We start from the raw sequence: 27315 nt of genomic DNA, 5'->3' as shown, positions 1-27315 counted from the left end.
TATAAACAAGCAAGTTCACTTTATCATTTACTCTTTATTGTGTTGTTTGAAGTACCTATGTAATGCAAGTATGTACTGTACTAAAATACCTATATTTCCAAATAACATATGTGGTGTAGCCCACAGTCTGCAGAAGCATCATGAGTAACCTGTGCCTTTACACTTTACAATCCATTATTGGTTGCTGTTAAAAGTATAACAGATGAAGAAAAAAAAAACTAAGTATGAATACACTTTTCCAAACACACACATACACAGCTTACAATGGAACCCCAATGGAAACAAGTGACAACATCTGATGTAGAATCTATAAAATGTAGACTCTGCAATAAAAAGCCAAAGGCACGTAAAAATATATTTTAACTTTAAAAATAACTTAGTTACAGTAATACTTTGCCTGTGTCTTACCAACATGTAGCTGACAGTTGAAATTCTGCAATATAGATATAATGTATAGGGATATGTAAGACCTACAAGAAAATCCCCCAAACCCATAAAGTTCAAATGTGAAAACAGAAAAGTTTTAACACCGGAGAATTCGCTATGGTGAGCCCAAGCAATATATAGAAAAGAGTCTACAAAAAGGCTTAGGTGTTAAATAAATTTTGACTTCCTCTTGCTCAGAAAATGGCGGAGTGCTATAAAGTTCCGTGAAGTTCCTTAATGTGACTCGCTCAGCCCTTCATAGCTAGTGCCAATCCTGGCCAAGCCAGATTTCTTGTGTGTCTGCAAACAATATGTGAGCCGAACATCACCAATGCCTGCTGAAAATGGGCTCTGACTCACTTCCTCTTTTTGCCAAGTTAGGTTTTGCTTTGTTGCTTTTTTCTAAATTGTTTTTGCAAACAGGGCATAACAGGTAAAAAAATACTTTGTAAGAATATTATTTTAGAAAACCCACCACAAAACTGCAAATACAGCTCCGGAAGCCCTTCTCTTCAACTGTTAGTTTGTTTTTGTACCTTTCACCCCAAAGGAAAAAAGTTGGCATCTTGTTACTTATTTTTATCCATTACATTCAGCACCTCATCCAAAAGTGAGGGCCCAAGATCAAGCTGCAGGGAGAGGAGGGAACCTGTAAGGTCAGAGAGGGACTCCTCTGACTTAGTCTTTCCCTTGATGAGCTCGCATGGGGTGGGATGGTCAAACATGTCCTCGGCTGGCCAGTCGGGGTACTGTTCGGACAGGCTGGAGGAGTGGCTGTCCCTGCCTTGGCTGGACTGAGATGCAGAACCGCTCGAGCCCCATGAGGTGTCTCCCTGGTGGACTGTCCCGTTCTCCAACAGACTGCTTTTCTCCTGAGCTTTTTCCTCCAGGACGGGCTCGCAGCTAAGCCTGGGCAGCTTTGCTGGCCCAAAGGACTCCTGTTTGGAATTAAATGTCACCGGTGACAATAAGGGCAACATGAGAGCTTGGGATCCTCCAATGGTCGGGAGGGAGATGGCATTTTTGAGCACCGGGGAGGGTGTTTCTGTGAACACAGAGTCTGAGGTGCTGTTGGCCCGGAAGAACTCATTATGCCCAGGGAACTGGCCCAGGTGTGCTTTCTCCTGGTTTCCAGGTAAAAGTTCGTAGTTCCCTTGAAGAAAGGAAATATCTCCAAAGACATCGTGCTGGCCCTCTTTGCCAATGTGGATGGTGTGGCGAAAGTCTCCAAGCGGGGGACTGATCATATCAGGAGACAGAATGTCCCTCAGTTTAAATTTCTTTCCTTTCTTGTTATTGGCTGCTTTCAGGTAAATTGGGGTCTTGGCTGGCATTTTGGAATTTGAGAATGTCTATTTTGCAAGTGGGAAAAAGGGCCACTTTCTTCACAGATGGTATATGTTTCTGAATCCTTTTTGATAGGAACTGTCACATCATTTTTGTCAAGTGGCTTCAGAAGTGGCTTCGAAATGAGATGGGGTCAAAGAGAACCTTCCTGAGGTTACGGCCAAGTGAGGCTTCCTAGAGAGCCAGTTACATCATCCAGTCTTGACCACAACTAGGAGAAACCTGCAGAAGAAACCAAAGCAGGTTATAATCTAAAGACCCTTTTGGGTGCCCTAGGGCCTCCCTTTTCACAAGAGCCTGTAAATAATGGTGGGGCCAGTTCCAATTAATGCCGAACTTATCTTATGGTTTCCTTCCAGTAAGTGGATAAAAATTTTCATCTTAGAGAAAACAGGAAAGAGAAAGACCTAAAAACCCCAAATCTATGACACCAGTACTTTTTAGGCATAGCCATGGACACATCTTCTGGACATGTCTATGGTTTTAGTCATTTTCCTCTAAGAATTGCTGTAAGCATAGGATCAGTGATTTCAGCTCCTTAAATACAACTGGATTTGTTTTAAAATACATTTTCCTTTTGCTTTGATGTGCATACTAGCAAGACTAATATTTCATTGTTGAGTTCCATATGTACATAAGTTAATGCAATAAAATGAATAGTCCTATAGGAAAGGTGCTGGAATTATTTAATAAGTGACAATAACTATTATATGCTACTGTCCTACAAAATATTAGTGGAATACATTCTTACAGATAAGAAAACGGAGATTCAGGATAAGCCCTTCCCCCAGAAAGTTACCTTTTCTCAATAACATATAGCCAATAAACAAGAGAGCTAGAGTTGGAATCAGGTTGTGGCAAAGTATTGGGCTGTTGAGGATGTCAGGATTTGAAGGCATTCTGAGATGAGAGGAAATGAACAAAACTGATTCGCTTCAAAGAGAAAACACTGTGAATCTCTATTATAGGCTGGGCCTTCACTTGGGAACACTTCAGAAACATTACTGATAAGGCTATATCCTCCCTGCAGTAGGCAGAATTCGAAGGGAGCCCCCATGATCTGCCTCCTGGTGTTAATGCCTTTGTGAGTAGAACCTGTGACTGGCTTCTAACCAAGGGAATATGGCACAGGCAATAGGTCCCTGATTAGGTTACATTATAGGAGATTTCATCTGAGCTGACAAGGGAGAAGACTCCCTGACTCCCTTTGCTGACTGTGGAGAGGTGAGCAGTTACAATGTGCAAGGGCCTATGGAAATGAAATCTGCCAACAATGTTGGGGAGCTTGGAAGTAGATCTTTTCCCCAGTTGAGCCTCTGATGAGACCACCACCCTGACCCACACTGAATCACAACTCAGTGAGATGCTGGAACTCTGCCCTGCCCAGATTCCTGACCCACAGAACCTGTGAGATGGTAAATGTTGTAAGCCCTCAAGTTTGTGGTCGTTTGTTACCAGTGTAGAAAGCAACACATCCTCCCTGCACGTACTATATGATAAGATAAGGAGGGATGAGCTACAAGGCGGCATTGGGGATGTAATGTCCTCTTTTGCCAATGAGATGCTCTTATCTTTTGAAAATAATCCTCCACCTCTGATGCTGACACAGAGAAGCTAAACCCTTCCCCACTGCAGGAACTCCCCAAATGGCTCTGCCATGACCTCTTCCCTCAGGAGCTCCTCCCGCTGGCTGCAGAGCCTGCAAATAAATACTCGAAGGGCTGGGTGGGTTAGCTGGTGTTTTGAAGGGAGCCACATTTGCTTTGTAGCAGCTGGAAGCTGTCTGCATCTGCCCCATATTTCTTTCCTTTCAGCAAGAGTTTTAAATTCATTTACCAGGGGCAGGTGACAAGAACTGTGCTCTACCACCCACTGGCTCAGTAACAGCTAACTCAATTTGGGAAGCAGCTAGCTCAGCGTGTCAGCATGCTGGCCAGCAACCCAGGCCTGAGAAGGCTGAGAACAATGCACTGGAGAGAGCCAGCCCCACTCTGGCTTTGGGTGTGGGGAGGAGGCAGAGGAAGTACGAGGTTTGTACTCATGCAGAGTGGGCTGACCATGGGGCTGCCAGCAATGACATGATCGTGGGTCCTGACACTCGTTCTCATAGTTTTAGCTCTAATTTGGGTCTTGTTGTGGTAACAAAAGTTGAAGCCCATGTTCTTCCTGTTAAAACATCAGAACTTCCTTCCTGTATGAGTGTACAATGCCTAGTCCTGGCCTAGGGCCCCCTGCTGTTCAGAGGTGGCCTTCCTGCCCTTTGGGCACAGTGTGGCTGACTGCCTGCAGGAGCAGCTGGGTGGCCTGAGGAACAGCTGCCCACAGGAGTGGTGTCCTCAGCACACATGGCCAGGAAGGCAGCTGCCATGGAAAGATACAGTGTGTCCACCACAATTCAAGGGCATGCCAGGGCTGCCTGGGGTCAGCTGATGGAGGCAGGGTTATGCAAGGCCAGGTCCCAAGGCAGGGTGTTCCAATTATTAAAAAAAAAAAAAAAAAAAAAAAATCGATCACTTAAGGCCTGGAGTTTGAGGTCAGCCTGGCAACATAGCAAGACCCCATCTCTATGGAAAAAAAAAAATTAGCCGGGCATGGGGGTGCCTGCCAGTAGTCCCAGCTACTCAGGAGGCCGAAGCAGGAGGATTGCCTGAGTCCAGGAGTTTGAAACCAGCCTGGGCAACATAATGGGGCCTCATCTCTACAAACACTTTCTTAAAAGTTAGCTGAGCATGGTAGCACACACCTGTAGTCTTAGCTACTTGGGAGGCTGAGGTGGAAGGACTGGTTGAGCCCAGGAATTCAAGGCTGCGGAGAGCTATGATTGTACTACTGCACTACAGCCTAGCAAGGCCCTGTCTCAAAAAAAATGAAATAAAATCCCATGAAAATGTAGCTGGAGAGCAGTTCCCTGCCACTCTGACTGGATCATTCACATACACCCTTGAATTAAACAAGGATTTGGGACAGTGAGGAGGAAGAGCAAAGGGGGAGAAAATGCGTGCTGCTGAGGGTGCAGGGGAGGAGGGCCCAGTCTGTAGGCTTCCTGGCTGGGCACCCACCAAGGAGCAAGATGCTGGTCAAGCCCCAGCCTTTGGTCAGTCCTTGCCCAGCCACAGGCACTAGCACTGGGGGCCTCCAACCAGAGGCTCGCTCGTCCTGCTTGAAGTTGGGCTTCATGTCAGTGGCATGGAGGCAAAGGTTGGAGGGAAGCAGCAAAAAAAAAAGGTAAGAAAAGGGTTGGTGGGGAGGCTACCTAAGCTGTAGTGAGATTCTGGTGAGTGGGAGATACTAGAGAAGATACCTTCAGAGGCATTTTACATTATGTTTACTGTATGATGGGGCACAGGCTTCTAGGACTGTAGAAAAAAAAATTTGATTTTCTACTATGTGCCAATCCTAACAGCTCCCAAATACTTTGAAAGTTAAAGAATTTTGGGCAAAATGTCAGTTTTACAACTCTAGATAAGTTGACGTTTGTGCTGCTGGGAAAGTATCTGGCAGCTCTGATCTAGTCCCTCTATTGCATCTGTTCTCTTTCCTCCCCAGCTCAGGGGCAACCATGATTGGTCCCAGGAGAGGCAATCCAACGCTGATAATCCAATGCCCATAATTTCTTGAACTGACCACTTCCTCCTCTCCTTTCTGAACATTCTGGGCTAAGTCTATGCAGCTTGATCAGTTTCCCCTTCTGCTTCCTGGGCTCACCGCTCTTTCAAAATGTTTGCCAATTACTTATGCAGAAAGCTAATGGGATGGCTTCTTCCCTAGCAAGAAGTGCCTGCTCCTGGAGAGGGTATGAGCATTTCCTGGGTACCAGCAGCACTTGATACAAGTCAATATTTGAGGGCTTCTCTATGTACCGAGCATTGTTCCAACCCTTGACATGGACTAGCTGAGGAAGCCATGAGGCTGTTACTGTGACTATCCCCATTTTACAAATGGATCACTACTGAGGAACTGATGTCCAGCCACTCTGCCAAAGCTGCATGGCTACCAAGCACGAAGCCACGTGGCTGGGTTCTGAGCTTTGAGGTCTTGACACGACATTTAATGAGCACCCTCCCTGGGATTCTGTCTGCTCCCTAATTATGAAAGGGGTGCATTCCAAAGCCTGTTTAAAACACAAATGTGTGGCAATGTTCTGGGCTGATGAGGATGGGAAAGAGGCCCTGCATACACTGACAGTTGAAGTACGAACAGGTCCAAACTCAGTAGAGGCAGCGGGGCAATATCTATCAAAACTGCAAATTATATGCCCTCTGACCTCAGATTGCACTTATAGGGATTTACCCAACTCACATAGAAATAACAAGGCTGTTCAAACCAGCACAGTTTATAATAGTCAAGAGTTGGAAACGACCTAATTGTCCACCTATGGAGGACTGGTTCAGTTAAGCGCATCCATACAAATGAATACTATTCAGCTCTAACAAAGGATGAAGAAGTGCTTCATATGCTCATCCGAGAAGAGCCCAAAGATGTACACCATCAAAGGAAAAAAAAGGTGCAAATGAGTGTATTTATATTTGTCCTGGCTTATCTATAAAGTATTTCTGGAAGCACACAAGTAATAATAGTGACTGTCCACAGAGAGGGGAAGTAGATGGAAGGGGAACAGGGTGGCAAAGAAATTTCACTATCCTTTTATAATTTTGGATTTTCAAATCATGTTAATGAACTGGCTATTTTTTTTAATTACAAATATATAAATGTGTATGCAGGGCTCAGATTAGGCTTTCTTGGAGAGCTGATTTTATACATGGCTGTTAGGTCCTGATACTATGAGTTACTGATCATAACACAAACATCAGGAAAATGTGTCCAAAAGCAGCGTCTGCAATGGCAGTGTGTGGGTATATATATGAAGACTTCACAAAAGGCCTGAGCCACGTCTCCCCTGACCTTGGCTATGGGACAGATCACTTTTTCCTTCTGCGATCAGGCCTTCACCAAAGAGGCAGCATGGATCTGTGCTTTGTAAAAGGGAAGAGATCTCAGAAGAGAAACATTTGTAGTCGGAAAGGAAAGTGAGAAAATTCAACAGGTGGGAGAGGATGCAGGAGGAGCTGCCGGCCAGGGCATGAGCGAGGAGGGAAGTGCAGGCAGGTGGAATCGCCTGGGCCGGTGAGGACAGCTCCTTGTGCAAGGGTGACTAGTGACACACATAGATAACCTTTGATGATGGAATGGGCCTATATGCCATGACTTGAAATCCTATCCCTCCTCATCATTTTAAGAATACACCTGGGGCCGGGTGTGGTGGCTCAAGCCTGTAATCCCAGCACTTTGGGAGGCCGAGGCGGGCAGATCACAAGGTCAGGAGACCAAGACCATCCTGGCTAACACGGTGAAACCCCATCTCTACTAAAAATACAAAAAATTAGCCGGGCCTGGTGGCGGGCACCTGTAGTCCCAGCTACTCGGGAGGCTGAGGCAGGAGAATGGCATGAACCCAGGAGGCGGAGCTTGCAGTGAGCCGAGATTGCGCCACTGCACTCCAGACTGGGCAACAGAGCAAGACTCTGTCTCAAAAAAAAAAAAAAAAAAAAAGACACCTGGGTTCCAGGAGACTGCTGATGGATGACCAACACATCAGAACAGTCAGCGTGAGTCAGGGAACCCCAGGGCTTTGCATTGTTCCACAACCCAGATGAGAGAATTTTAGCTTTCTGTCTCAGTCAAAACTCTTAACATCAGCATTAACCTGTGGGCACTGAGCCATCTGAGGGTGCTGGGCACACTCACTCGTGTCTGTCCTTTCCTCGCCTTGAACCCCTTTCCGGCAACCAAGGGTCAAGTCATGTGGTCACCCAGTCTGGAGTGCAGTGGCATGATCACAGCTCACTGCAGCGTCGAACCCCTGGGCTCAAGTCATCCTCCTGCCCCAGCATCCTGAGTAGCTGAGACTACAGGTGCACAACACCATTCCCAGCTAATTAAAAACAATTTTTGTTTTTTTAGAACAGGGGGTCTTGCCATGTTGCCCAGGCTGGTCTTGAACTCCTGGCCTCAAGTGATCGTCCTGCGTCAGCCTCCCGAGCAGCTAGGCTTACAGATGAGCCTCACCATGCCTGGCTCTCTAGTTTTCTTGCATTTCTCGACTCCCACTATCTTACCTAAATCTTAAAAGACAGACAAAGGTTCTTATAGTTAGCCCTTTCTCAAAAACCTTGACCCTGAAATTTGAACTTTCCACAATTATTCCTGGTTTCTTCCTAGTTCCACAAACTTTCTCCTAGTTCTTGGATCATGGTTTGTTCCTCTTTCCCCTTGTAGATGACACTGGAGATCATATTCATCTCAGAAGTTAGATTCCTTTAAAAACAAATGCTCTAGTTGCTGGGGCACTAGAGAGAAAAGATTTGCCAACAAAAGGGTCCAGCTTGCCAGTCAGTCATGTGGCAGGTCAGAGAGAACATGTGGCAGGCAGACAGGTGGGCACAGTGCTGCTGAGAACGGACATGCTCCCTCACAGGTTGTGTGAGAAATCCAAGAGTTTCAATACACAAAAGGACCCGAGAGGAAGCTATGGCCATGGTTTTCATAAGGAAGGAAGAGAGCCGGGTTGCACTAGGCTAGACAATTCCAGTTTCTTGTGACTGACTGAAGCGTAAATGACAGTGATAATAGAAATCATCACAGCAATAATAAATCAGTTAAGAAAAAAACTGAAGTGGTGCTTTGCTTCATTTCTTACCATCTTTTTGGCAAACAGAATGATGCTGAAAATACCAAAACAGGGCAGCAGACAGGAGGAAGGGAAAATCAAGGGGTTTTAAAAAATGACAGACAGAAAAATCAGCTCCTGAGTTACTTAGAGTTGATGCATTGGCAACTTACAGGACTCTGAAAAGAACCAAGGGGTTGGGATATTTTTAAAATTCCATTTATTTTAAAGGAATGTTTGGTTTGCCTACTAATTGCTTTTAGATTAATTCTTAGTGGAGAGAAAAAGTAAAAAAAAAAAAACATTTGCATCCTGCAAAACAGGTTGCAGTGTTAATTTAAAACACACGTGTATAAAAACGGGCAGGTGGGTTGACGGGTGCTACTGTCCCCAGGGACCTGCGGCTCTGTTCTTTTCTCCTCCTTGCAGGAACTGAGCCTGCATCCGACTTCCCCTTTCTGGCTGGGCTGTCATATCCTTCAAGGACATTCCAGCTTCTGATCACTTTTCGCTTTGCCTCAGCACAGTCGCACGATGCGGCCAGTCACGGCACCACTGCACTACTGCACCATCTGAGCCCCATGCCAGAGTATCCAGTGACTCCTCCCGCATGTTGGAACCAACAGTCCTAGGGGAGGATGATGACTCGGCCAAGTACCCTCCGCCACCTCCCTACCCCCAACCATCTGTGGGCTATGTCTCTCTGCTGCCAACCAGAAGATTAATAATTCCACTGTGCCAAGCACCCAGAACACGATCCTGGGCTCCACATTTAGAAGGGATAAAGGCTACTTGGAACATGTCCCCGCATGTTCAGAGGGAGGCAAATGGGAGGAAGTGAAGGAGCTCGGTCAGGACATGTGAGAAGAGGCTGAAGGAATAGAGCAGCTTAAAGAGAACTCATAGAGAAAACTAATCTTAAGGGATCTGAAGGATTCATTTAATTGTAATGAAAAAGGAATTAACTTGTTCTGGGAGGCCCTAGAGCTACCTAGCAGAAACTACAAGGAAAGATTCTGGCTCCTCCAAGTAACAACTCAGGTTTCTCAAAAGATGGAATGGGCTGGGGTGGGGAGGCGACAGCAAGTATGGCCATGGGATGAGGCTCTCACAGAGGGGAGGGCGGTTACCTTGCGCCTCCCTGACAGTGCGTGAAGGGAGGTGTTCACGTTCCCATTTATTCTGAGTTTCCTGTATGGGAACATGATCACTGCCAATTTCCTTATGGTCCCATGTCACTTTCCCATAGAAAAACACACACAGACTTTCCCTTGAAGAGGCTTTCTGTTTGAACACGGCAGTCTTCTTACTAATATAGAAATGACCAGCCAATCTTTCTTTGGGATCAGAAACACTAAAATATTACTACAATGTGGGCGCTCATGTCAATCCTTTTACAAACCTCTGTAGGAGTGCTTCTCCGAATAATTTGAAAATTGAAGGGGAAAAAAACCCCATAGTGTTAGATTTTCATTTAAGTTCAATGCTGAATTTCTAAGGCGGAAATCAGTGTAACTAGAAGCACCCAGTAACCCGAAGGGGATGCTTTTCATATTTTCAGTCTGTTTAACTCCACCCATTTGAGAAGATAAGAAGATGCCTTTTCTATTTTTAGATTCTTACCCTCTCCCCATATCATCTAAATTGAGGACACAGCTCTAAGCTTCAAGACTATGAAACTCTATTAGCTGGCTCCCCAGCTGCTGAGCTGTTATGCAAATGAACTTAGCCAGAATGAACAGGCGGTATTTTACAGACCCATTCAAAGTCTGATACATCTCACCTTCCATTATTTTAAAGGAGCTTTCATTTGTGATTCAGCTACAGCTTGAATTTATTGTTCTTTTACAACCCTGATTATATACAGACCCACAAATACCATATGTGAGACTCAGTGCTAATTTGTGTACACGTCTCATTTTTATGTGATCTAATTTGAAAGATCTTTTAGAAGCAAAATTGGAAAACAGAAGGTCCACCTCACATAGTACCAAGTCTGCGCTTTTGAACAGAGGCCATTAGGGCCTTTTTTCCTATAAAAATGAGTTACTGGGGAAGACTCAATGTGGACATAGATCTCTGGCACTTACAACAAGGCAGGAGGAGGGCAAGTCCTCTCATGCCTGGTTCATTTATCAGGACGCATTTCACATGGCACCAGGCCTGGTCAGAAGCACTCAGGCAGGCACTCTAGTTTCATGGATGTGAATCTCTGATAAGGCCATTGCTGTGAACTGCTCACGTGTTTCCATAACTGATGGATCTGACTTGGTCTGTGATGCTGCAAGGACAATATCAATACAGGAAGAGAACTTGACTCTGAAGTTTTCAACAATATTCAGCCAGGATATTCATTCTAATCTCTGCTCAAAAGCAAGGAACTTGCTCTCAGTTGTTCACAAAATACTAATATGTAAGTCAGCAATTATTCTATGCAGTACTCCAGTTCTGGTAATGGTAATTTCAAATGATCCCAAATAATAAGCTGACACTGTCCACAAATTCAGATTATGGTCATTTGACCCATACTACCTTGGAGGGCAAAGTTCCTAGCCATTTGCCTTTATGCCACATTCTCAAGTTCTCTGATGGGGTAAAGGGACAAATATAGGACTTCCATGCTATTCTGCCACCCTGCTAGGGCTGTCTACAATAATCCATGTTCCTTGGATGGGCTGAAACATGGCTTTTCTGTATGATATCAGCACTGGCTATACGTGGAATCTGGTAGTCGTCATTCTACTCTCAATCTACTTCCACTGCCAACATCCTTGCGTTATTTGTATATGTGTTAGTACAAATATATTTGTTGAATGATTTCCCTCTAACTAGGCTGAAAGCTCTTCTGTGAGCATGAGCTTATTCATCTTTTGCCTCCCACAACACATGGCCCACAGTGAACTTCAAATTCACAAGTGTTAAATCCATAACCCCTGCTAGACTTTCCATCATGAGAGCCAGGATGACTTGCTCCCGGGGGGCCAAATCCTAGAGCAAGTCTACAGATGCTCTCTGGAAAGTGACAAATCTGAAATGCTTTGTTCTCTAAAGAATTTACACCTGTGAAGAGTAATAGCTAGCATGAGTGCTTTCTGTGGGCCAGGCAGGCATGTAATGCTCAGAGCATACCTCTTAGGAAGCAGTCTTAGATGAAGCCTGTGTCTCCGGTCAATCACCCAAAATGTGGAGGAGCTAGGATTCCAGCCATAGCTGCATTCTGTAGCCACTGCCGATTTGATAACTCAAGGACTGCCAATCTGAAGACTATGTATCTTGAAGTCTGACGGCACCAAGAGGAAATGACACACCAAGAGCGCAACACTGATGAGAGGTGGAGATGCTAACCTGACCTTGTCAGAAGCCAAAAATGAGTAGAAAGGGTCCTAGACACTGGTCCCTCCATCTCTAACTCACTAGGACTTCTCAGTATTTTTGCTGTTGTCAAAAAGAATCTCAAAAGGGATCTGACTTTGTGGTAAACGTCAAAAGATTTGAATTGTAAAGTAACAAAGGCCCCCTGATCCTCGAGGAGAAAAACAAACATCCTGTTCTTAGAAAATCGTGTTAAGTGCTGTTCATTCTTTTTCCAGAGGAAGCCCATTGCATGGGACAGTGAACAATCACAGGCTTTCACTGGGGACAATAGCTCCCTAGCTTCCTAACTGACACTTCATTTCCCTCCTAACCTGAAACTAAGAACCTTGTGTTCCCTACATGGAAAGCTCTCCCACCTTCTTACCATCAGCCTCTATTCACAACATCCTCTGAGGCCTGCTCCAGACTCACTTCCTTCCTGGAGGAAGTCTACTCGAATGCACCTCACGTAATCCAGCCTTGCTACTGCTTTGCTTGGGGGTTTTCTTAGGGGTTGTGGAGGGCTTGTATTACGTGATTTGTTGTTTTCCTGTTTTGCGGTTTTAATGCCTGATATTTCCAGGTGGCTGGTGAGCTCAAAAAGAATAAGGTAAGCAAAAGGGCTATAAACAAGTGTTACTGTTGAGAAAACTCTCCTTCTTTTTATGCTGAATCACTTACAAAGCCTCCTCTTGAGCTAGGGACACAGAAGGCCCTCAAATCTTACTGAATAAGCTCTTCTAGTTTTCTTTCTGACCATCCCTTAAGTCAAGGGTCTACAAGCTACAGGCGGGCCAAATCCGGCCCCCTGCCTGTTTTTATAGATAAAGTTTTATTAGAACACACCTATGCCTATCATTTATGTACTGTATACAGCTCAGTGGGGTTCTCAACTGAGGGTGATACGTGTTCCCTACATGATATTTGGCAATGTCTGGGAATATTGTTGATTTTCGTGACTGGGGGTGGTGTGCACCTGGCATCTAGTGGGTAGAAGCCAGGAACGCTGCTAAACATCCTGCAGTGCACAGGACAACTCCCCAAAGCAAAGAATTATCTGGCCTCAAATCTCAGTAGTGCTGAAGTTGAGAAATCCCAGTAAAGGTGCTTTTGCTCTATCAGGTCAGAGTTGAGTAGCCTGTGACGGAGACTGTATGTGGCTCTCAAAGCCCAAAGCTTACCCTTACAGAAGAAGTCTGAACCCCTGTCTTAAATGTTGGCATTTTCACAGGGTTGGATGGCTGCTGCCCATCCTCCGCTCCTCAACAATTCCCCCAGCAATCACATACCACCTCGAGGGATAACTTCCAAGTCAGTACCTTCAACCCACATGCATCTACTTAAGTCCAGACGAGTGCTACTCAAAGTGGGTTCTTACAGTCCACGATGAGATAAGAACAGAAGTTGAAAGCAAGATCTTTTCGACATTGCCATAACATCAAGCATGTGACCAACAGATTTTTTTCTTACTGAACAGGCTATTGACAAGTTTGGGAGCTGTATGCTGTTGAGCTTGCATGGGGGTTGTGTGTGGCCCATGCTCCATATTCCCTGTGCACAGTAGTATTGTACAATGGATTGGAAATGGAAACAAAAAGACAGTGGCCTTTCCCAGAGAGTTTGAAAAGCATTGATTGGCCTTTCCCTTCCCTTATATTCCAGACTTCTTTACTTTGCTTCCCTTGTCCCATATAATACTCATAAACCTTGTCCCAGGTGGGATTTACCATCTTTCTTCCCCTTGCCTGCCTTAGGCATCTGCCTTCCATACTATGCTTTCTTGGTAAATGGCAGAAGTTACTCAATTCCAAAACCTGACTATCATCCCAACCCTTCTCCCCGCCTCCATCTCTACATCAAGTCCTATAGTCCTATCAGTCTGTCTGGACTGTCTCTCCTCTTTCATCCCTGCTCCATCAGCCTTACTCCTGGCCCCCATGATCTTTCTCCTGCACAAGGACATTTGCCTTTCACCTACCTCCCTGCCTCCCTGGTCCCTCCACCTTATCTTCCAATCTACACCAGAGTGAGGTACCTAGAATCCTCATGTAACCATAAGATAAAATAGCTTGTGAAGCCCACTTCAGCAATCTGGGGGGCCTGCCACACTTGCAGCTGAATCTCCTTCCAGTTCCCCATGGCATCCTAAGCTCCCATAGCATCCTGTGTACACCTCAAACCTAGCAACTATCACACTGGATTGTTATCACTACTTGTTTAACTCTTCCCCGATCAGGCTATAATCTGGGAGAGAAAACGGAGATCTTATTCATAGCAGGTATTGAAAAAAATGTTGAATGGATAAACAAATGAGAAAGCTTGAAAGACATTGCTGTGCCTCTTCCTCTTCAACCCTGCCTGCTCTGTTGAAAATGCAAGATGGAATCTATGATTCTTACAGAAGAAAACAAACATGTAACAAGAAGCTGTCTCCTCTTTTCTTGTGGCAAAGGCTATCTTTCATTTTTCCATCTGTAAGCCATTTTAACCTTCCTCTATCCATGCAGGGTAATAATTTAACAGCGTATCAATGCAAGCCAGAGTAATTCTACAGGATCATACAGATCTTTGGCAAATATACAGATAGATAAAAAATATAGATCTTAAGGCAAATATTTGTGGACAAGCTGTTTGAAAGAGATATGACTCCTATCCCTGAATGCAATGTGCAAATAGTGTCTTAGGTAAGACTCAAAGAAAATTTGACAATACAGTCCTCTGAATTCAAACTCAGTGATTCTACTTAAATCAAACTTAAAGAATGAGGCCCTGGAGAGACAATGAACTTGCTCTTTTCTCTTTTCAAAAGGAGGTGTGTTAAGGGAGAACTTGGCTCATTTGGCCTAAAATGTACAAGGCAGCCTCAAGAAACTATAATGGACAGAAATAGAAAATGCTTGTTTGGAAGATCAATGTGTGACTGGCACAGATCAGATACGTGAGGAAAAATAAACCTATCAAAACATTTGCCAAACCAAACCAAATGAAACACCGACTGTATGCACCAACCAAACAGCTGTCTCACTGCTGTTCCTGGCCTTAGCTGGGAAAGAGCTGGACCAAAACTATGAGCCAGCCCTGTAAGACGCAGAAGCCCTGATACACTGGGTACCAGTTACCTTCATGTAAAATGGAGATACTCATCCCAAACTTTATAATAACCACAGGCGTCAGAGCTGAGTGTTAAAATCTACAGTGCTATGTAAACACAAGGCATTATCTTTTCCCCAAATGAGACCAGACTATCTACTGAAATACAGGGTGGAGGGGAAAGTATTCACATTGCCAAAATAAACACTTCTATTTTCTCCTTAAATTTCGCCTGTATCACTCATTAATAAAATTGTTGCAGATGAGGCTAAAATGGTTCCTATTGATCCTGGGGACAGTCTCCACAATTGGAAGGGAGTCCTACCACCGGCTTGATCAGAAGTTAATTCCCCTGTCAATGGGACATAGGGCTGGGGCTATCTTCTCATTCACATCTACACGCATCATTTTTCTCCAGTTGGGGCTCTACCAGCCTTGGGAACAAATAAAACGTCCCTGAGTTGGGAAAATTACAACAACTGCTATATAGGTCAGATAAAAGTGGTGTTTTAATATCAACTTGGGATCTCTTGTATTAGCCCCTGACCTTAAGACATAAATAAATACAAACAATCTAACATTTTTTTTTCTCCTAAATTCTCTGGTGACCTACTTACTTTCTCTTATGGATGATTTTAAGAGGAAAATGCTTTTACTTCAATTTAAAGTTCATTTTAAGTTCATTTGGTTTTACTTTTTAAGGAAAAAGGAAGGAGAGACCAAAGGGGAATATTACCTTCTCTGATTTATTCAACTTCTATTTTACCTCTACCTTAAGGTTTAAAAAAAAAAAAAAGTAAATGGAATGAACCTCAAAGTGGCAGACCTGGAAATGATGGGATCTGGAGGGTATAGGGTTAGGGAGTGGGCACAACTAACCCTGTCAAAGGGAAACGGAAGGCCAGAGTGGAGCAGTAATCATTGGAAGGGACTTCCTACCATATGGGAGTCCAGATTTCCAGGCTTGATGAGTAAGGAAGAGCCTAAGGTCCTGAAATCACTTGTCTCCTTTTGATCATGAAACCATTTATGAAAACCTTTTGAAAAACTATAGGGGGTAGTATGTATGTATGTATATGTATGTATGTATATTATATCTAGTGTGTGTATAGTGTGTGTGTGTGTATATACATATATAGTGTGTGTGTATATATATATATATATATATATATATATATACACACAGGCAAATGATTTGATTTTCCAAAAAGAAGAGACAATTACTTGTGACTACTATCACACGTATCTTCAGTAAACGTCTGGGTTTTGAACACTTAGGAGATATATGCCCAGTAGGCACTGATAAAAAGTTCACTGGCACCTCACTTGCTTACATACATGACACAGTTGCTAGATGGGTCGATTACTTGTAATCTGCCAATTTTAGCCAAGCCTTAAAGGGATCTTATTAATAGGGCAAGTGACTTGGAAGACACAGGAGATGTGCTTATCAAATCTAAAGATAAACAGGAGATGTAGAGGGAACCTCAATGTGCCAATGGCTAACTGGGGTCCAGAATTACCTGGACCGAGAGCTGGGGCTGGATGAAGCCCACAGGAATGAACTGAATGATGATGAATAGAAGTCCTGCTTTTGGGTTAAAATTAATTATATAATCCCATTTGCGCAGAGCGGTGCAGGCTCTGGCTGCTGGCGCTTATAAACTGGATGGCAAGGCTACCGGGAGCTGACAGCACGAGGAGGTGGCTGAAAAAGTCATAGCCATCTGAGGGTCTCTGGACAGACCCCATCAGAATTGGTGATGTATAAGAGAAGAGAAAAAACAAAAGGGCATATTGTTGTTTTCTCAAATACTTGATAAGTAGGGCCAATCTCTCTCCTTTTTAACCAAAGAAATTATGTTCTTATCTGCTTATATATCAGGCTTAGGATTTTCTTTTCCTTGGCTTAAAAAAAAAAGTTTGACAGAGCTGGGCCTAGGAGGAAGACTCATGCTCTGTGTCACTTAAACACTTAAGGCCTTGGTTTTATCATGTCAGAATGAGACTGGGGCTGAGATAAGGTCCCTTCCATCTGTCGAATGGTAGTGCTCTGTGATTCTATTTGCAGAAACATCTAGCTTCTAGGAAGTTTCCAAAAAAGAAAAAAACAAGTAATGTTTTCAATGAAAGTAAGACCACCCTTAGAATCAAAATACTTTTTACCAGCGAATACAATTTTCATCACCCTTTCCCATCCTTCCTGGTATTAAATTAAGGGTCCTGAGCCATGCTAGTGACTCCCTTTGGGAGCTTCAGTTTCCCCATCTGTGAAGTGCAAATGGCAACGGTGGGAGTCTTCTTGGGTAACAACGAGCATAAAGTGCTTGGCAAAGCACCTGGCAGGCAATGAGCCCAAATCAATGGAAGGCGTAATGTTCATTATAAATTACTCCAAAAAGTTGGAGCTGCATAAGGAAGAACATGAGCTGGAAGCTCATGGTGGGGATTCCTTCCAACCTTACTCCTTTTAGACCTTGGGATCTGGCTGCCTAAACTGATTGTTTTAAATATAGTGTGAAAAACTCCCAAATGTTCTGGGTTCAACAGTCTAATTCCCCATTCTGAAAAAAGAACGGAATTTGAAAGAAGTCCCTGCTTCACTCCCTGCACCGCCGTGAGAGACCTCTCTCTGAAGCTCACTCCCCCAGGCTGGCAAGTGAAGCACCACCATCCCAGGGTGAGCCCACAGGGAATACACAACAAATCCCCATCACCAGCATCAACTTATACTAAACTTAATAGAAGGCCAAAAATCAACACTCGTTTGGAAGATGTTTCATTCTGAAGCCATCTGAGAGCAAGAAAACAGGCTCCAGTTGGTGCTGCGACATGCACAGAGTGAGCCATGTGCCTCTCGCCAGTTCAGCCCATGAGAAGCTGGCTTTAGAAAGCCTTTCACAGTCAGGCGCGGTGGCTCACACCTGTAATCCCAGCACTTTGGGAGGCCGAGGCGGGTGGATCACCTGAGGTCAGGAGTTCGTGACCAGTCTGGCCAACACGGTGAAACCCAGTCTCTACTAAAGATACAAAAATTAGCTCGGTGTGGTGGCGGGTGCCTGTAATCCCAGCTACTCACGAGGCTGAGGCAGGAGACTCTCTTGAACCCGGGAGGCAGAGGTTGCAGTTAAGCCGAGACTGTGCCACTGCACTCCAGCCTGGGCAACTCAGTGAGTCAAACTCAGTCTCAAAGCAAAAAAACAAAAACCTTCCATGTGTCTCCCCAGCCCCTGGCTGGTCCCTCATGTATTCAACAACAAACATCCACGGAGGGCCTACTAAGTGCCAGGCACTATTCTAGAAGTTGAGGCCGCAGCAATGATGCACTCCACTGTGGAGAGACTGACACTAATATAACAAATAAATAAATGGCTCACGTTTATTTATTCGTTAATGGCTGGCGAGAGGTCTAGGCAGCACTAGGACATACAAGGACCCTTACTCTGTGCTCTAAGTGGACACGTGGGTGCCAAGTTGCCTCAGTCACTCCCAGGGCATGAGAAAGCATTGGTGGGGGTTGCCAATCTCTCCGCTGAGATCTTGAGAAGGTTCCAGCAGGGGCTTGACCTATTTCCACAGGGCCCTCAGATGATCTCTATCACCACAACCAAATGACTGGGGTGACTCCCCTTGCATTTGAATGTTCTGTAGCATGGGAAGGAGTAACTTTACTACAGCAGGACTTAAAAATAAGCTAGTGTGATGGTTAATACTGAGTGTCAACTTGATTGAAGGATGCAAAGTATTGTTCCTGGGTGTGTCTGTGAGGGTGTTGCCAAAGGAGATTAACATTTGAGTTGGTGAATTGGGAGACACAGACCCATCCTCAATTTGGGTGGGCACCATCTAATCAGCTGCCAGCGTGGCTAGGATAAAAGCAGGCAGAGGAGGCCGGGTGCAGTGGCTCATGCCTGTAATCCCAGCACTTTGGGAGGCCGAGGCAGGTGGATCACGAGGTCAGGAGATCGAGACCATCCTGGCTAAGGCGGTGAAACCCCATCTCTATTAAAAATACAAAAAGTTAGCCAGGCATTGTGGAGGGCGCCTGTAGTCCCAGCTACTCGGGAGGCTGAGGCAGGAGAGTGGTGTGAACCTGGGAGGCAGAGCTTGCAGTGAGCCGAGATTGCGCCACTGCACTCCAGCCTGGGTGACAGAGCGAGACTCTATCTCAAAAAAAAAAAAAGAAAAAAGCAGGCAGAGGAACGTGGAAGGACTAGACTTTCTGAGTCTTCTGGCCTTCATTTTTCTCCCGTGCTGGATGCTTCCTGCCCTCACACATCAGATTCCAAGTTCTTCAGTTTTTGGACCTGGACTTACACCAGTGGTTTGCCAGAATGCTCTCAGGCCTTTGGTCACAGACTGAAGGCTGCACTATTGGCTTCCCTACTTTTGAGGTTTTGGAACTTGGACTAACTTCCTTGCTCCTCAGCTTGCAGATGGCCTATTATGGGATTTCACCTTATGATCATGTGAGTCAATACTCCTTAATAAACTCCCCTTTATATATACATCTATCCTATTAGTCTTGTCCCTCTAGAGAACCCTGACTAATACAGCAAGTAAGTGACAAAGATTTCTGACCTGACAACAACTGAGGAGATATGCTACAGAAATAATCAGATAGTATAGCAAGGGCTACACTGCCCACTTTGTCATTAAGTCCTATTGCAGCAAAGATGAATGACAAGATAAATGAGATTCAGTCCCTACCCTTGAGGAGCCAGTAGTCTAATTAGGCAGCCACTTGTGTCAATCAGGAACATGGATGGAGTTGGAGGCCATTATCCTTAGCAAACTGACGCAGGAGCAGAAAACCAAATACCGCATGTGCTCACTTATAAGTGGGAGCTAAATGAGAACAAATGGACACAAAGAGGGGAACAACAGACACTGGGGCCTACTTGAGGAGGAAGGGCGGGAGGAGGGAGAGGATCAGAAAGAATAACGATCAGGTACTATGCTTAGTACCTGGGTGATGAAATAATCTGTACATCAAAACCCCCGTGACATGAGTTTACCTACAAAACAAACCTGCACATGTAGCCCTGAACCTAAAAGTTAGGCCTATTATTGGATTTCACCTTATGATCATGGGAGTCAACACTCCTTAATAAACTCCTATATATATATATATATGAAGATAATTTAAATGTAGTAAGTGTTACAATAGGAGAAGATACAAGACACTATGGAAATGCCTCTGATACAAGAAAAAAGAGGAAGAGCATCACAGTTTAGGGCCAGGAGAGGGCCTGGAGAACATCCGCACACTTCTCCGGCCTCCCTTCCCATCCCCACCCTCCCACTCTGCCATTTTTTTCACAGGTGATGGGATGGAGCCTGCCCAGAGAAGGTTAAGGATTTGTTTTCTGACTAGCTGGTCAGCCAAAGGCTTAGAGCCTCATCTCCCGCTGTGTTAAAATCAATGTTTTAAGTCTGAACTGGCCCTTGGCAAAACAAAAGTTTAAAAAATAAATAAAAAGTTTGAGAAGTCAAACACATTCTGAATGGCAAAGCCACATTTCACCAAAAATGCCTCTGCTTGTTTTAAAAAATGTATGTAGCCTAAATGATTATGATGTATTTGGACAGAAAAGCTCTTTTTCAACTAAACTCATGACAACGATCTATCATTGGCATGATGTGTCTACAAATAGGACCTTCAGGTTGTCACCAGAACATGACGGATTCCCAAATGTGGAAGCTGTCTAAATACAGGCCTGACTTGAAGTTCCCTGCCTTCCACGCTTGCTCAGGCTGCTCTGCCAGAGATCTGTACGGGTCTGTTTTTTCAACCCAGAGTCTTACATTATTAGTAGTAAGATAGCTATGCTAATAGGTGTCACTGATCCTGGCTCACTGATTCTGGAGCCAGAGATTATCTGAGATCATCTCTCGCCAAATGCCACGTTTTAGTGATGAGAACAAGAAAACCCCAAGAGGTCAAGGTTATACAATTTGGGTCAGAGCTAAGACCAGAATTGGTATTTTTTTAAATCTCTATTTCTACACACAGACACACACAGACACCCCTTTTGATTGCCCTCACTTAATTCTCCATTAGTTTTATCAGTGTTTGCCAGGATCTCCTGGTACATCATCATGGCTCTCTTCCTGTAACGCCTGTGGTTCTCTAACTAAAATGTCCCTAGGTTGCTTCAGCTCTATAGGACATACTGCGGTTATGTAGCTTCTGTTCTGCGTTTCCCAGAGTGTGTTTCCTGCCAGGCTGGTCCTGCAGCTGCTCAGTGGGCAAAACTATTTGAGAAACTCTGGACACTACCTCCCTGTGGAGATTCACTGTATACACTGGCTTTTTAAATGTTCTGAAAAGTCCTGCAGAAAGGGACCTTCATCAAACTGGGGTCTCACAGAATACTTTTATGCCATTCATGGCTCGAGGTACACTTTAGGCAGTACCCTGTTACCTAGTTGCAGGTGTGTGATCTCTGAAACATGGTTTAACAAAGGGCCAAAGGCTAGAAGACTAATAATAACTTTATCCAATATGGAAATAAAACCCAATCCACTGAAAATCCTTTTTAAAAAGTTTTAAATTTGGCATTCTAGAATTCTATTAATTCATGACTTAGGCAAGCAGTAAGGACTAAGCAAACACTAGTTTGGAACTCAACAGCTTTCACACAGTTTACTTGGCTATTTAGAAATAGTAATCTTTTAAATCTCAGCATCATGCTTTGTATTATAAAACTGTATGGTTAAAATTTGGAAACTGCTTTTCTACCAGAGGTATTGTCAAATTCAGTCCATCATCACGTGACTCTGATGAAACTTGGCACTGAAGTATATCAAGGCGAAGGCTTTTTTTTTAAGGAAAGAAACGTACCTGACTGTTGCATTAGAACTACATGGCTACTTATTCTGGTTTGTGGGGTATTGTTTTGTTTTGTAGCCTTTAAGGGGTGGGGACAGAAGATTTCAAATGGAATTGGACAGTTCCAAGACTGTAACCACTGGCTTTGAGGCTACCTGAGTTACTCGGACTGTCCTTTCCAGAACCCTGTTTCCGTCTGAGAAGTCTCTGGAGCTGATCCCCACAGCTAATCACAAACCCAGAGCATCAAAGCAGTGGAGGCCAAGGCAGGCCCTGTGGGTTTTCCGGGGCAAGCAGTAAGGACTAGGTTTCAAAGGTTTCCTTGTTCTGTGTTTCTTATCTAGCAGGGCCCAGGGCATATGCCGAACTGTAACAGGGCTTGACTTCTGCCATGCACAGAGCCTAGTGCCTTTCTGTTCACCTTACCTGTAGCTCCTCTTCTGCTGAGTTCTCGCAGCAATATCATCAACAAACATGGACTAAAACGCCCACTGAGTGCCGGGACCGAAGGCCCAGGTAGTGTGGTTCCTGCCTTCAAGGAGGGGATTGCCCAGAGGTGGTTACTGGACTCTGCAATCCCTGGCTCCCCAGAATTTTGAAGCGAGCACACGGTCTACACTAGAGCTTCACTTCATCCCCAACCACCAGAAGTCCTTGTCCCTGGCTGTGGCTTGGCTTGCTTTCTCACCATAGAGTCCCACATTTTCACCTAGTAAATCTCTTCGTTTATGGCATAAATTAAACTGCTTATGTTAACCCTAGCAGTGTTCATGCTAGATCTACTTTCATGCCATATATGTGGGATTGAATCATCTTTAATAATAAAATAATTTACATAGTGTTCCTCAAGGTTGGCAATTACTGTCATCTTCAACTGTGAGATACAGGGTGATATGAAATTATTTCCTTGCCAGAGGCCAAAAGTCATAATAAAAATCAGATTTAACAACTTCTCTGCCCCTCCTCCCTGTTGGTGGGGGTGTGGTATTTAGTATAAAGTCAAAAAGACCTGAGTTCAAACCTTGCTTCTGCTATTTAGCTGTGTGACCTTGGCCGCGTTACTAAACCTTTCTGAGCCTGTGTTCTCATGTGGAAAAGAAGAACAATATAATAGTCTGCCTTAGCCTCAAAGGATATGTTCCAAGACCCCCCAGTGGATGCCTGAACCTTGGACAGTACTGAACCCCATATATACTATGTTGTTTTTTATACACACATACCTGTTATAAAGTTAATTTGTAAAGTAGGCACAGTAAGAGATTAACAATAGAACAATTATAACAATGTAATACAAATTATATGAATATGGTCTCTTTCTCTCTTAAAATGTCCCATATTCACCTATTTTCAGACCATGGGTGACTGTGGGTAACTGAAACCCTGGAAAGGAAAACCACAGGTACGTGGGGACCACTGTACTATCTCTCTCAAAGAATAGTTATGAATATTACATGACAGAACCACTATTAAGTACCTAGGAAAAAAACAAAAGCAACATTGAAAACCTCAACCTTTTATTGTGGCTACTCTGGGCCAGGCACTGTTCTGAGTACATAATCTTTTTTAACTCCTTTAATCCTCAGGGAAATAATATTATCTCCATTTTACAAAGGATAAACTGAGGTAAAGGTGAGGTAACTTGCCCAAAGTCACACAGGTGTTAAGTGCCAGAACTAGGACATGTGCCCAGGCAGCCTGACTCGGAGGCTTCAGAAGTTCATTTTTTTTTTTTTTTTTTCCCATCCCCTTAACCCAAAGAGCTGCTGACTTTCACATAGTAGCCACTCATGCCTGCACATATTGTGTTGTTAAACTGCACATGCATGTTTAGGTTTTGCTTATTGCACAACTTTGGGTAAGTTATATAACTGGTCTATCCTCAGTCTCTACACCAGCAAAATGGGGATACAAACGGTTCTTTCATAAGATGATTGCTAGAAACAAGTAAGATAATCAAGACAAAAGGCTGAGAAGAGTGCTTGACACATAGGACAGGCTCCACTTAGGAAGTGCTTTTAAAATCCAAAGTAATGAACAATGCAATATATTAGGAAAATTCTTGGTCTTCTATGGCTTGGTGAGGCACACAAGATTTTGTGGCTGGCTGAATCCAGTATTTTCAAATGGCTATCCTTGTTCTCTGGCAAACATACTGCATTTAAAAATAGATTTCTCATTCAATCAATGAAAAGAAAAACAGGTTCACAGGATTCTGCTTAGTAAGAAATGAGACTGGGCCTAGATAAAATCAGACTGAAAGCAAGAATCTGAATAATAATAATAATAATACGATCAGAGCAGTCTTCTTGGAGGTTTTTAGATTATGAATTATATTCCGCCCACTGGATAAATGTTACAGTTAATGGGCAAAGAATTTGTGAAAAATCTATGGCCTGGCTAAAAAAAAAAAAAATCTTTGGGTGATACAGGTTAAAGCAATTTTATCCCCAACACTGTTGAATACCAGGAACTTTATACATGAAAAAGCATAGCCTTTGTGAGCATGTTGGACATAAAACAAAACGCTACATTAAAGGAAAGGCTGAAGCGCAGACAGGGCAAATGAACTCACATGAGCCCCTCTGCAATCAATGTTACAGCTTTGTATGTATTCATCTTGCACCACACTTAAATGTGCAATAAAAAGCAAAAAGTGTGCAATACTTATTATTCTAGCTGCTTTTACTTGTTCCATAGAGATATGCGAAACAATTTCACTGCTCAGATTGAGGGAAAGAGGAGCTCATCTTATTTCAAGCCTGTAGCTGCTGCCACAGCCTCAGCACCATGTTCTAATCATCGAATTCATCATGTAAATCTCTAGCAGATGATACCATTGGAAAACAGAAACTGCCATGGATCCAGAAACGGTTCCAAATTTCTCCTCTAAAGTTCTTATCTGTGAGCCCAGAGGCTGGTGCTGTTTTATTCAAATGGGTGAGGCCCACTGGGAAACCCGCATTCTTTGGGAGACTTTATGAAGAATTTCAACCATTCCTTGACTATATAAAGGGCCTTTATCATTTATTTCACACATGAAAGTGCTAAATATTTCACAACTACTCCAACTTATTTCTGAGTGTCTAAATCTATTCTGAAAAGGGTATGCATCACACACATACCTGTGTAGCTTATTAACTACCAATAACAGCTCACACAAATTGCAGGGGGTATGAAAGAATAGATTTCTGCAACCGTCCAGAAAAGAAGAGAAGGTACATTTCCTGGTTTTAAGATGGAAGATCTTGTGTAAATTTGAACATTACAGGAGGCTTTTAAATTGTCTTAGGGATACCTCTGGGGCAGCATCGCTGGTTCCTGCCGAGTCTTTTTTTCTCCCTGTGATGTTAAGAGGAAGTCCCTAAAACTGGCTTTGCTATTAAAATACAGACATCTGCTACTCTCCTAATTTTTGTTCTTTTTAAAAGGCAGTACTCCCAAGAAACTCTTGGATATTGTGAGAACGAAGATCTGGGAGATGGGGATGGAATCTTTGTCTCCCTAACACATTCATCAGTTCCCTCCCTAGAGCCCCCCTACACCCTCAGCACACAGCAGCAGCCCACTCCTCCAAATACGCCAGGGCTGGAAAGATTCATGTTGCAATACCCTCCTGACATTCCTCATTTTAATTCGCTCACTTTTTTTTTTTTTTTTTTTTAAACAAAATGTAATTACTTGACTGTCAGCCTGGGCTGCACTCTGGGGCTTTTACTCCTTTCAACACAGCTGCGCTCCCGGCTTTGATGCTGCTGTCCACGCAGCTTGTCCCAGCCACAGCCTGGCTCTCGGTAATGTAACATTCAAGTGCATATTTATTTTTAAACTGACCTCTCCTAGACTGCACAGTATAAAGGAGATCCTGCCAAAAAACATGTTACTTTCTATTTATAAGATGAAACACATGCCTCCCAAAGTCGAGAGGGGGATAGAGTATAATAATTCATAACGAAAAAATGGCCAGATCCATTCGTCCTCACATGTCTGATACTTGTCTGTGTCAAGCCACTTAGTTTCAAGGAGAAAGGGAGGAAAACAAAAAACAAAAAACCTTGTAAACGTCTCAGCTGTTCAACGTCAAAAAACAAAAAAAAATCAATATCCAGATCTGCAGGTTGGCGCCCTATTAACAACGTCCTCCATTAAGAAAGAGGAGGGCACCGGGCAGGCGATGCCACGGCAGAGCTGTGCGATGCACCCATGTGCGGCCCTGGTACCAATCCATGACGCGAGGGGCGCGGTAGCCAAGTGCGGCTTGTTCTCAGATGGAAAAATGCTATACGCGCCCAGAATGGCTCTGTCAATAGCTCGGAGGGTGCAATGTGGCCGCGCGGCCCCACCCTGAAAAGTGGTGGGCACAAATGGTGGAGCTCTGAGTCCTGGTCGTGCCGCCCGACCCCCACCTGGCTTGCTTTATGTCCCCTTCGTTCCGTTGGACACTAGATGGGAAAGCGATGCCCTGGGTATCCCGACTCCCTGCTGGTTTCCCAGCCTAACACCAGCGCACGGCGGAAGCGGCCACAGCCGCGAGCGGGACAGACTCACAGACAGGTAGAGAGGAAGGAGCCCTGGGCTGCCCCGACTCACCCGCCGCCGCTGAGGATCCCAGCGCTGCCCCGAGCCTCCCGCGGGCGCACGCAATCCCTGTCGGTGTGCGCAGATCCAGCCGAGTCTGCCGGCGCGGTGCCTGCTCACCGCATTATCCGCTCCGAGACGGCGTGAAGGCGCCCCAGGCCGGTGGCCGGGTCTCCGGGCTAGCCCCGCGCTGCGGCCCCTCGGCCGCGAGAGAAGGTGCGCGCGACTGAGCGCCGGGAAGCCGGACGCGAGGACTGAACCTGCGGAGGGCGGGGCGGCGCGGGGCGGGGCCGGCGGCGCGGGGACTGGCTGGGGCGGGGCGGAGGGCGCGGACAGCGGGGCCGACCCTCCTGGCCGCGGTACCTGTGCCCTGGCCCGGGGCCAATCGGCGGCTGGGCGCGCGCGGGCGCGGGGGTTGGAGGTCACCGTTGGACCCTCGGAAGACAATGGGCGCCCATTGTTACCTCTCCAGCGCCACCCCCCAGTAGGCGACTTCTCTCGGAGTAGATGCCGCTTTCGACTCCCTAAGCACAAAGAAAGGTCGCCGGACGCTCGGTTTAAAGAGGGACCCAGAGGTGCTGCCGCCCGGGTGCACGGGGACAATAGGACTCCGCCCGCACCCCGGACTCCCGCACTCAACCTCGTGCGCCCACCTCTCCCGATCCCAACAGGCCGACCTAGCTGTGCGAGGTTCCGGCGTGGCGGGCGGTGACCCGCAGGGAAGCGAGGCCACCTGAGTGCGCCGCCCCGGCCAGGCCGCAGCTCCCCAGGTCCCTCGCAGCCCGGGCTCCGGTGGGCGCGGAGGGGGAGGGTCGCGTTCTGTCAGTTTCCAGCTCGCGCCCCTTGGAGCTGCAGCCAAAACCCGGAGAGTGGACTTCGCGCCCTGAAGATGCCGGAGCTCCCGGCTGAGCAACTGGACACGCGACGAACAGCAGACGCTACAGGTTCTCCTATCCAGAGGGAGGCGTTTCTTCTCCCTCAGGGTCTTTCAAAAGGATTTGCCTAAAGCTGGGGCAAGCCG

The 27315-nt window shown here is 45.1% G+C and overlaps 1 protein-coding gene across 4 annotated transcripts; it reads right to left on the bottom strand.

Annotated features, from left to right (window-relative positions):
- Positions 1–347: 347 nt before the first annotated feature.
- On the bottom strand, positions 348–27115 carry CDC42EP3 (CDC42 effector protein 3). Of its 4 annotated transcripts, none has more exons than XM_058428888.1 (2): positions 26948–27115; positions 348–1995 (listed from the first exon to the last, which is right to left on the bottom strand). In XM_058428888.1, exon 2 carries the CDS (start codon positions 1758–1760, stop codon positions 996–998), a length of 765 nt encoding a protein of 254 aa, XP_058284871.1. In that variant the 5' UTR covers positions 1761–1995; positions 26948–27115; the 3' UTR covers positions 348–995. The 4 variants fall into 4 exon arrangements, 3 of the variants coding, with proteins under 3 accessions (XP_058284871.1, XP_032033161.1, XP_032033160.1); XM_032177270.2 differs by having other exon boundaries at positions 26972–27115; XM_032177269.2 differs by lacking the exon at positions 26948–27115 and adding an exon at positions 26307–26538.
- Between the last annotated feature and the right edge of the window lie 200 nt (positions 27116–27315).

Source organism: Hylobates moloch, unplaced genomic scaffold (assembly GCF_009828535.3).
Source record: "Hylobates moloch isolate HMO894 unplaced genomic scaffold, HMol_V3 SCAFFOLD_15, whole genome shotgun sequence".
NCBI classification, from domain to species: Eukaryota; Metazoa; Chordata; class Mammalia; order Primates; family Hylobatidae; genus Hylobates; species Hylobates moloch.
Note: the sequence above shows the minus strand (reverse complement) of the source record. Positions and strands in the feature narration are given on the sequence as shown.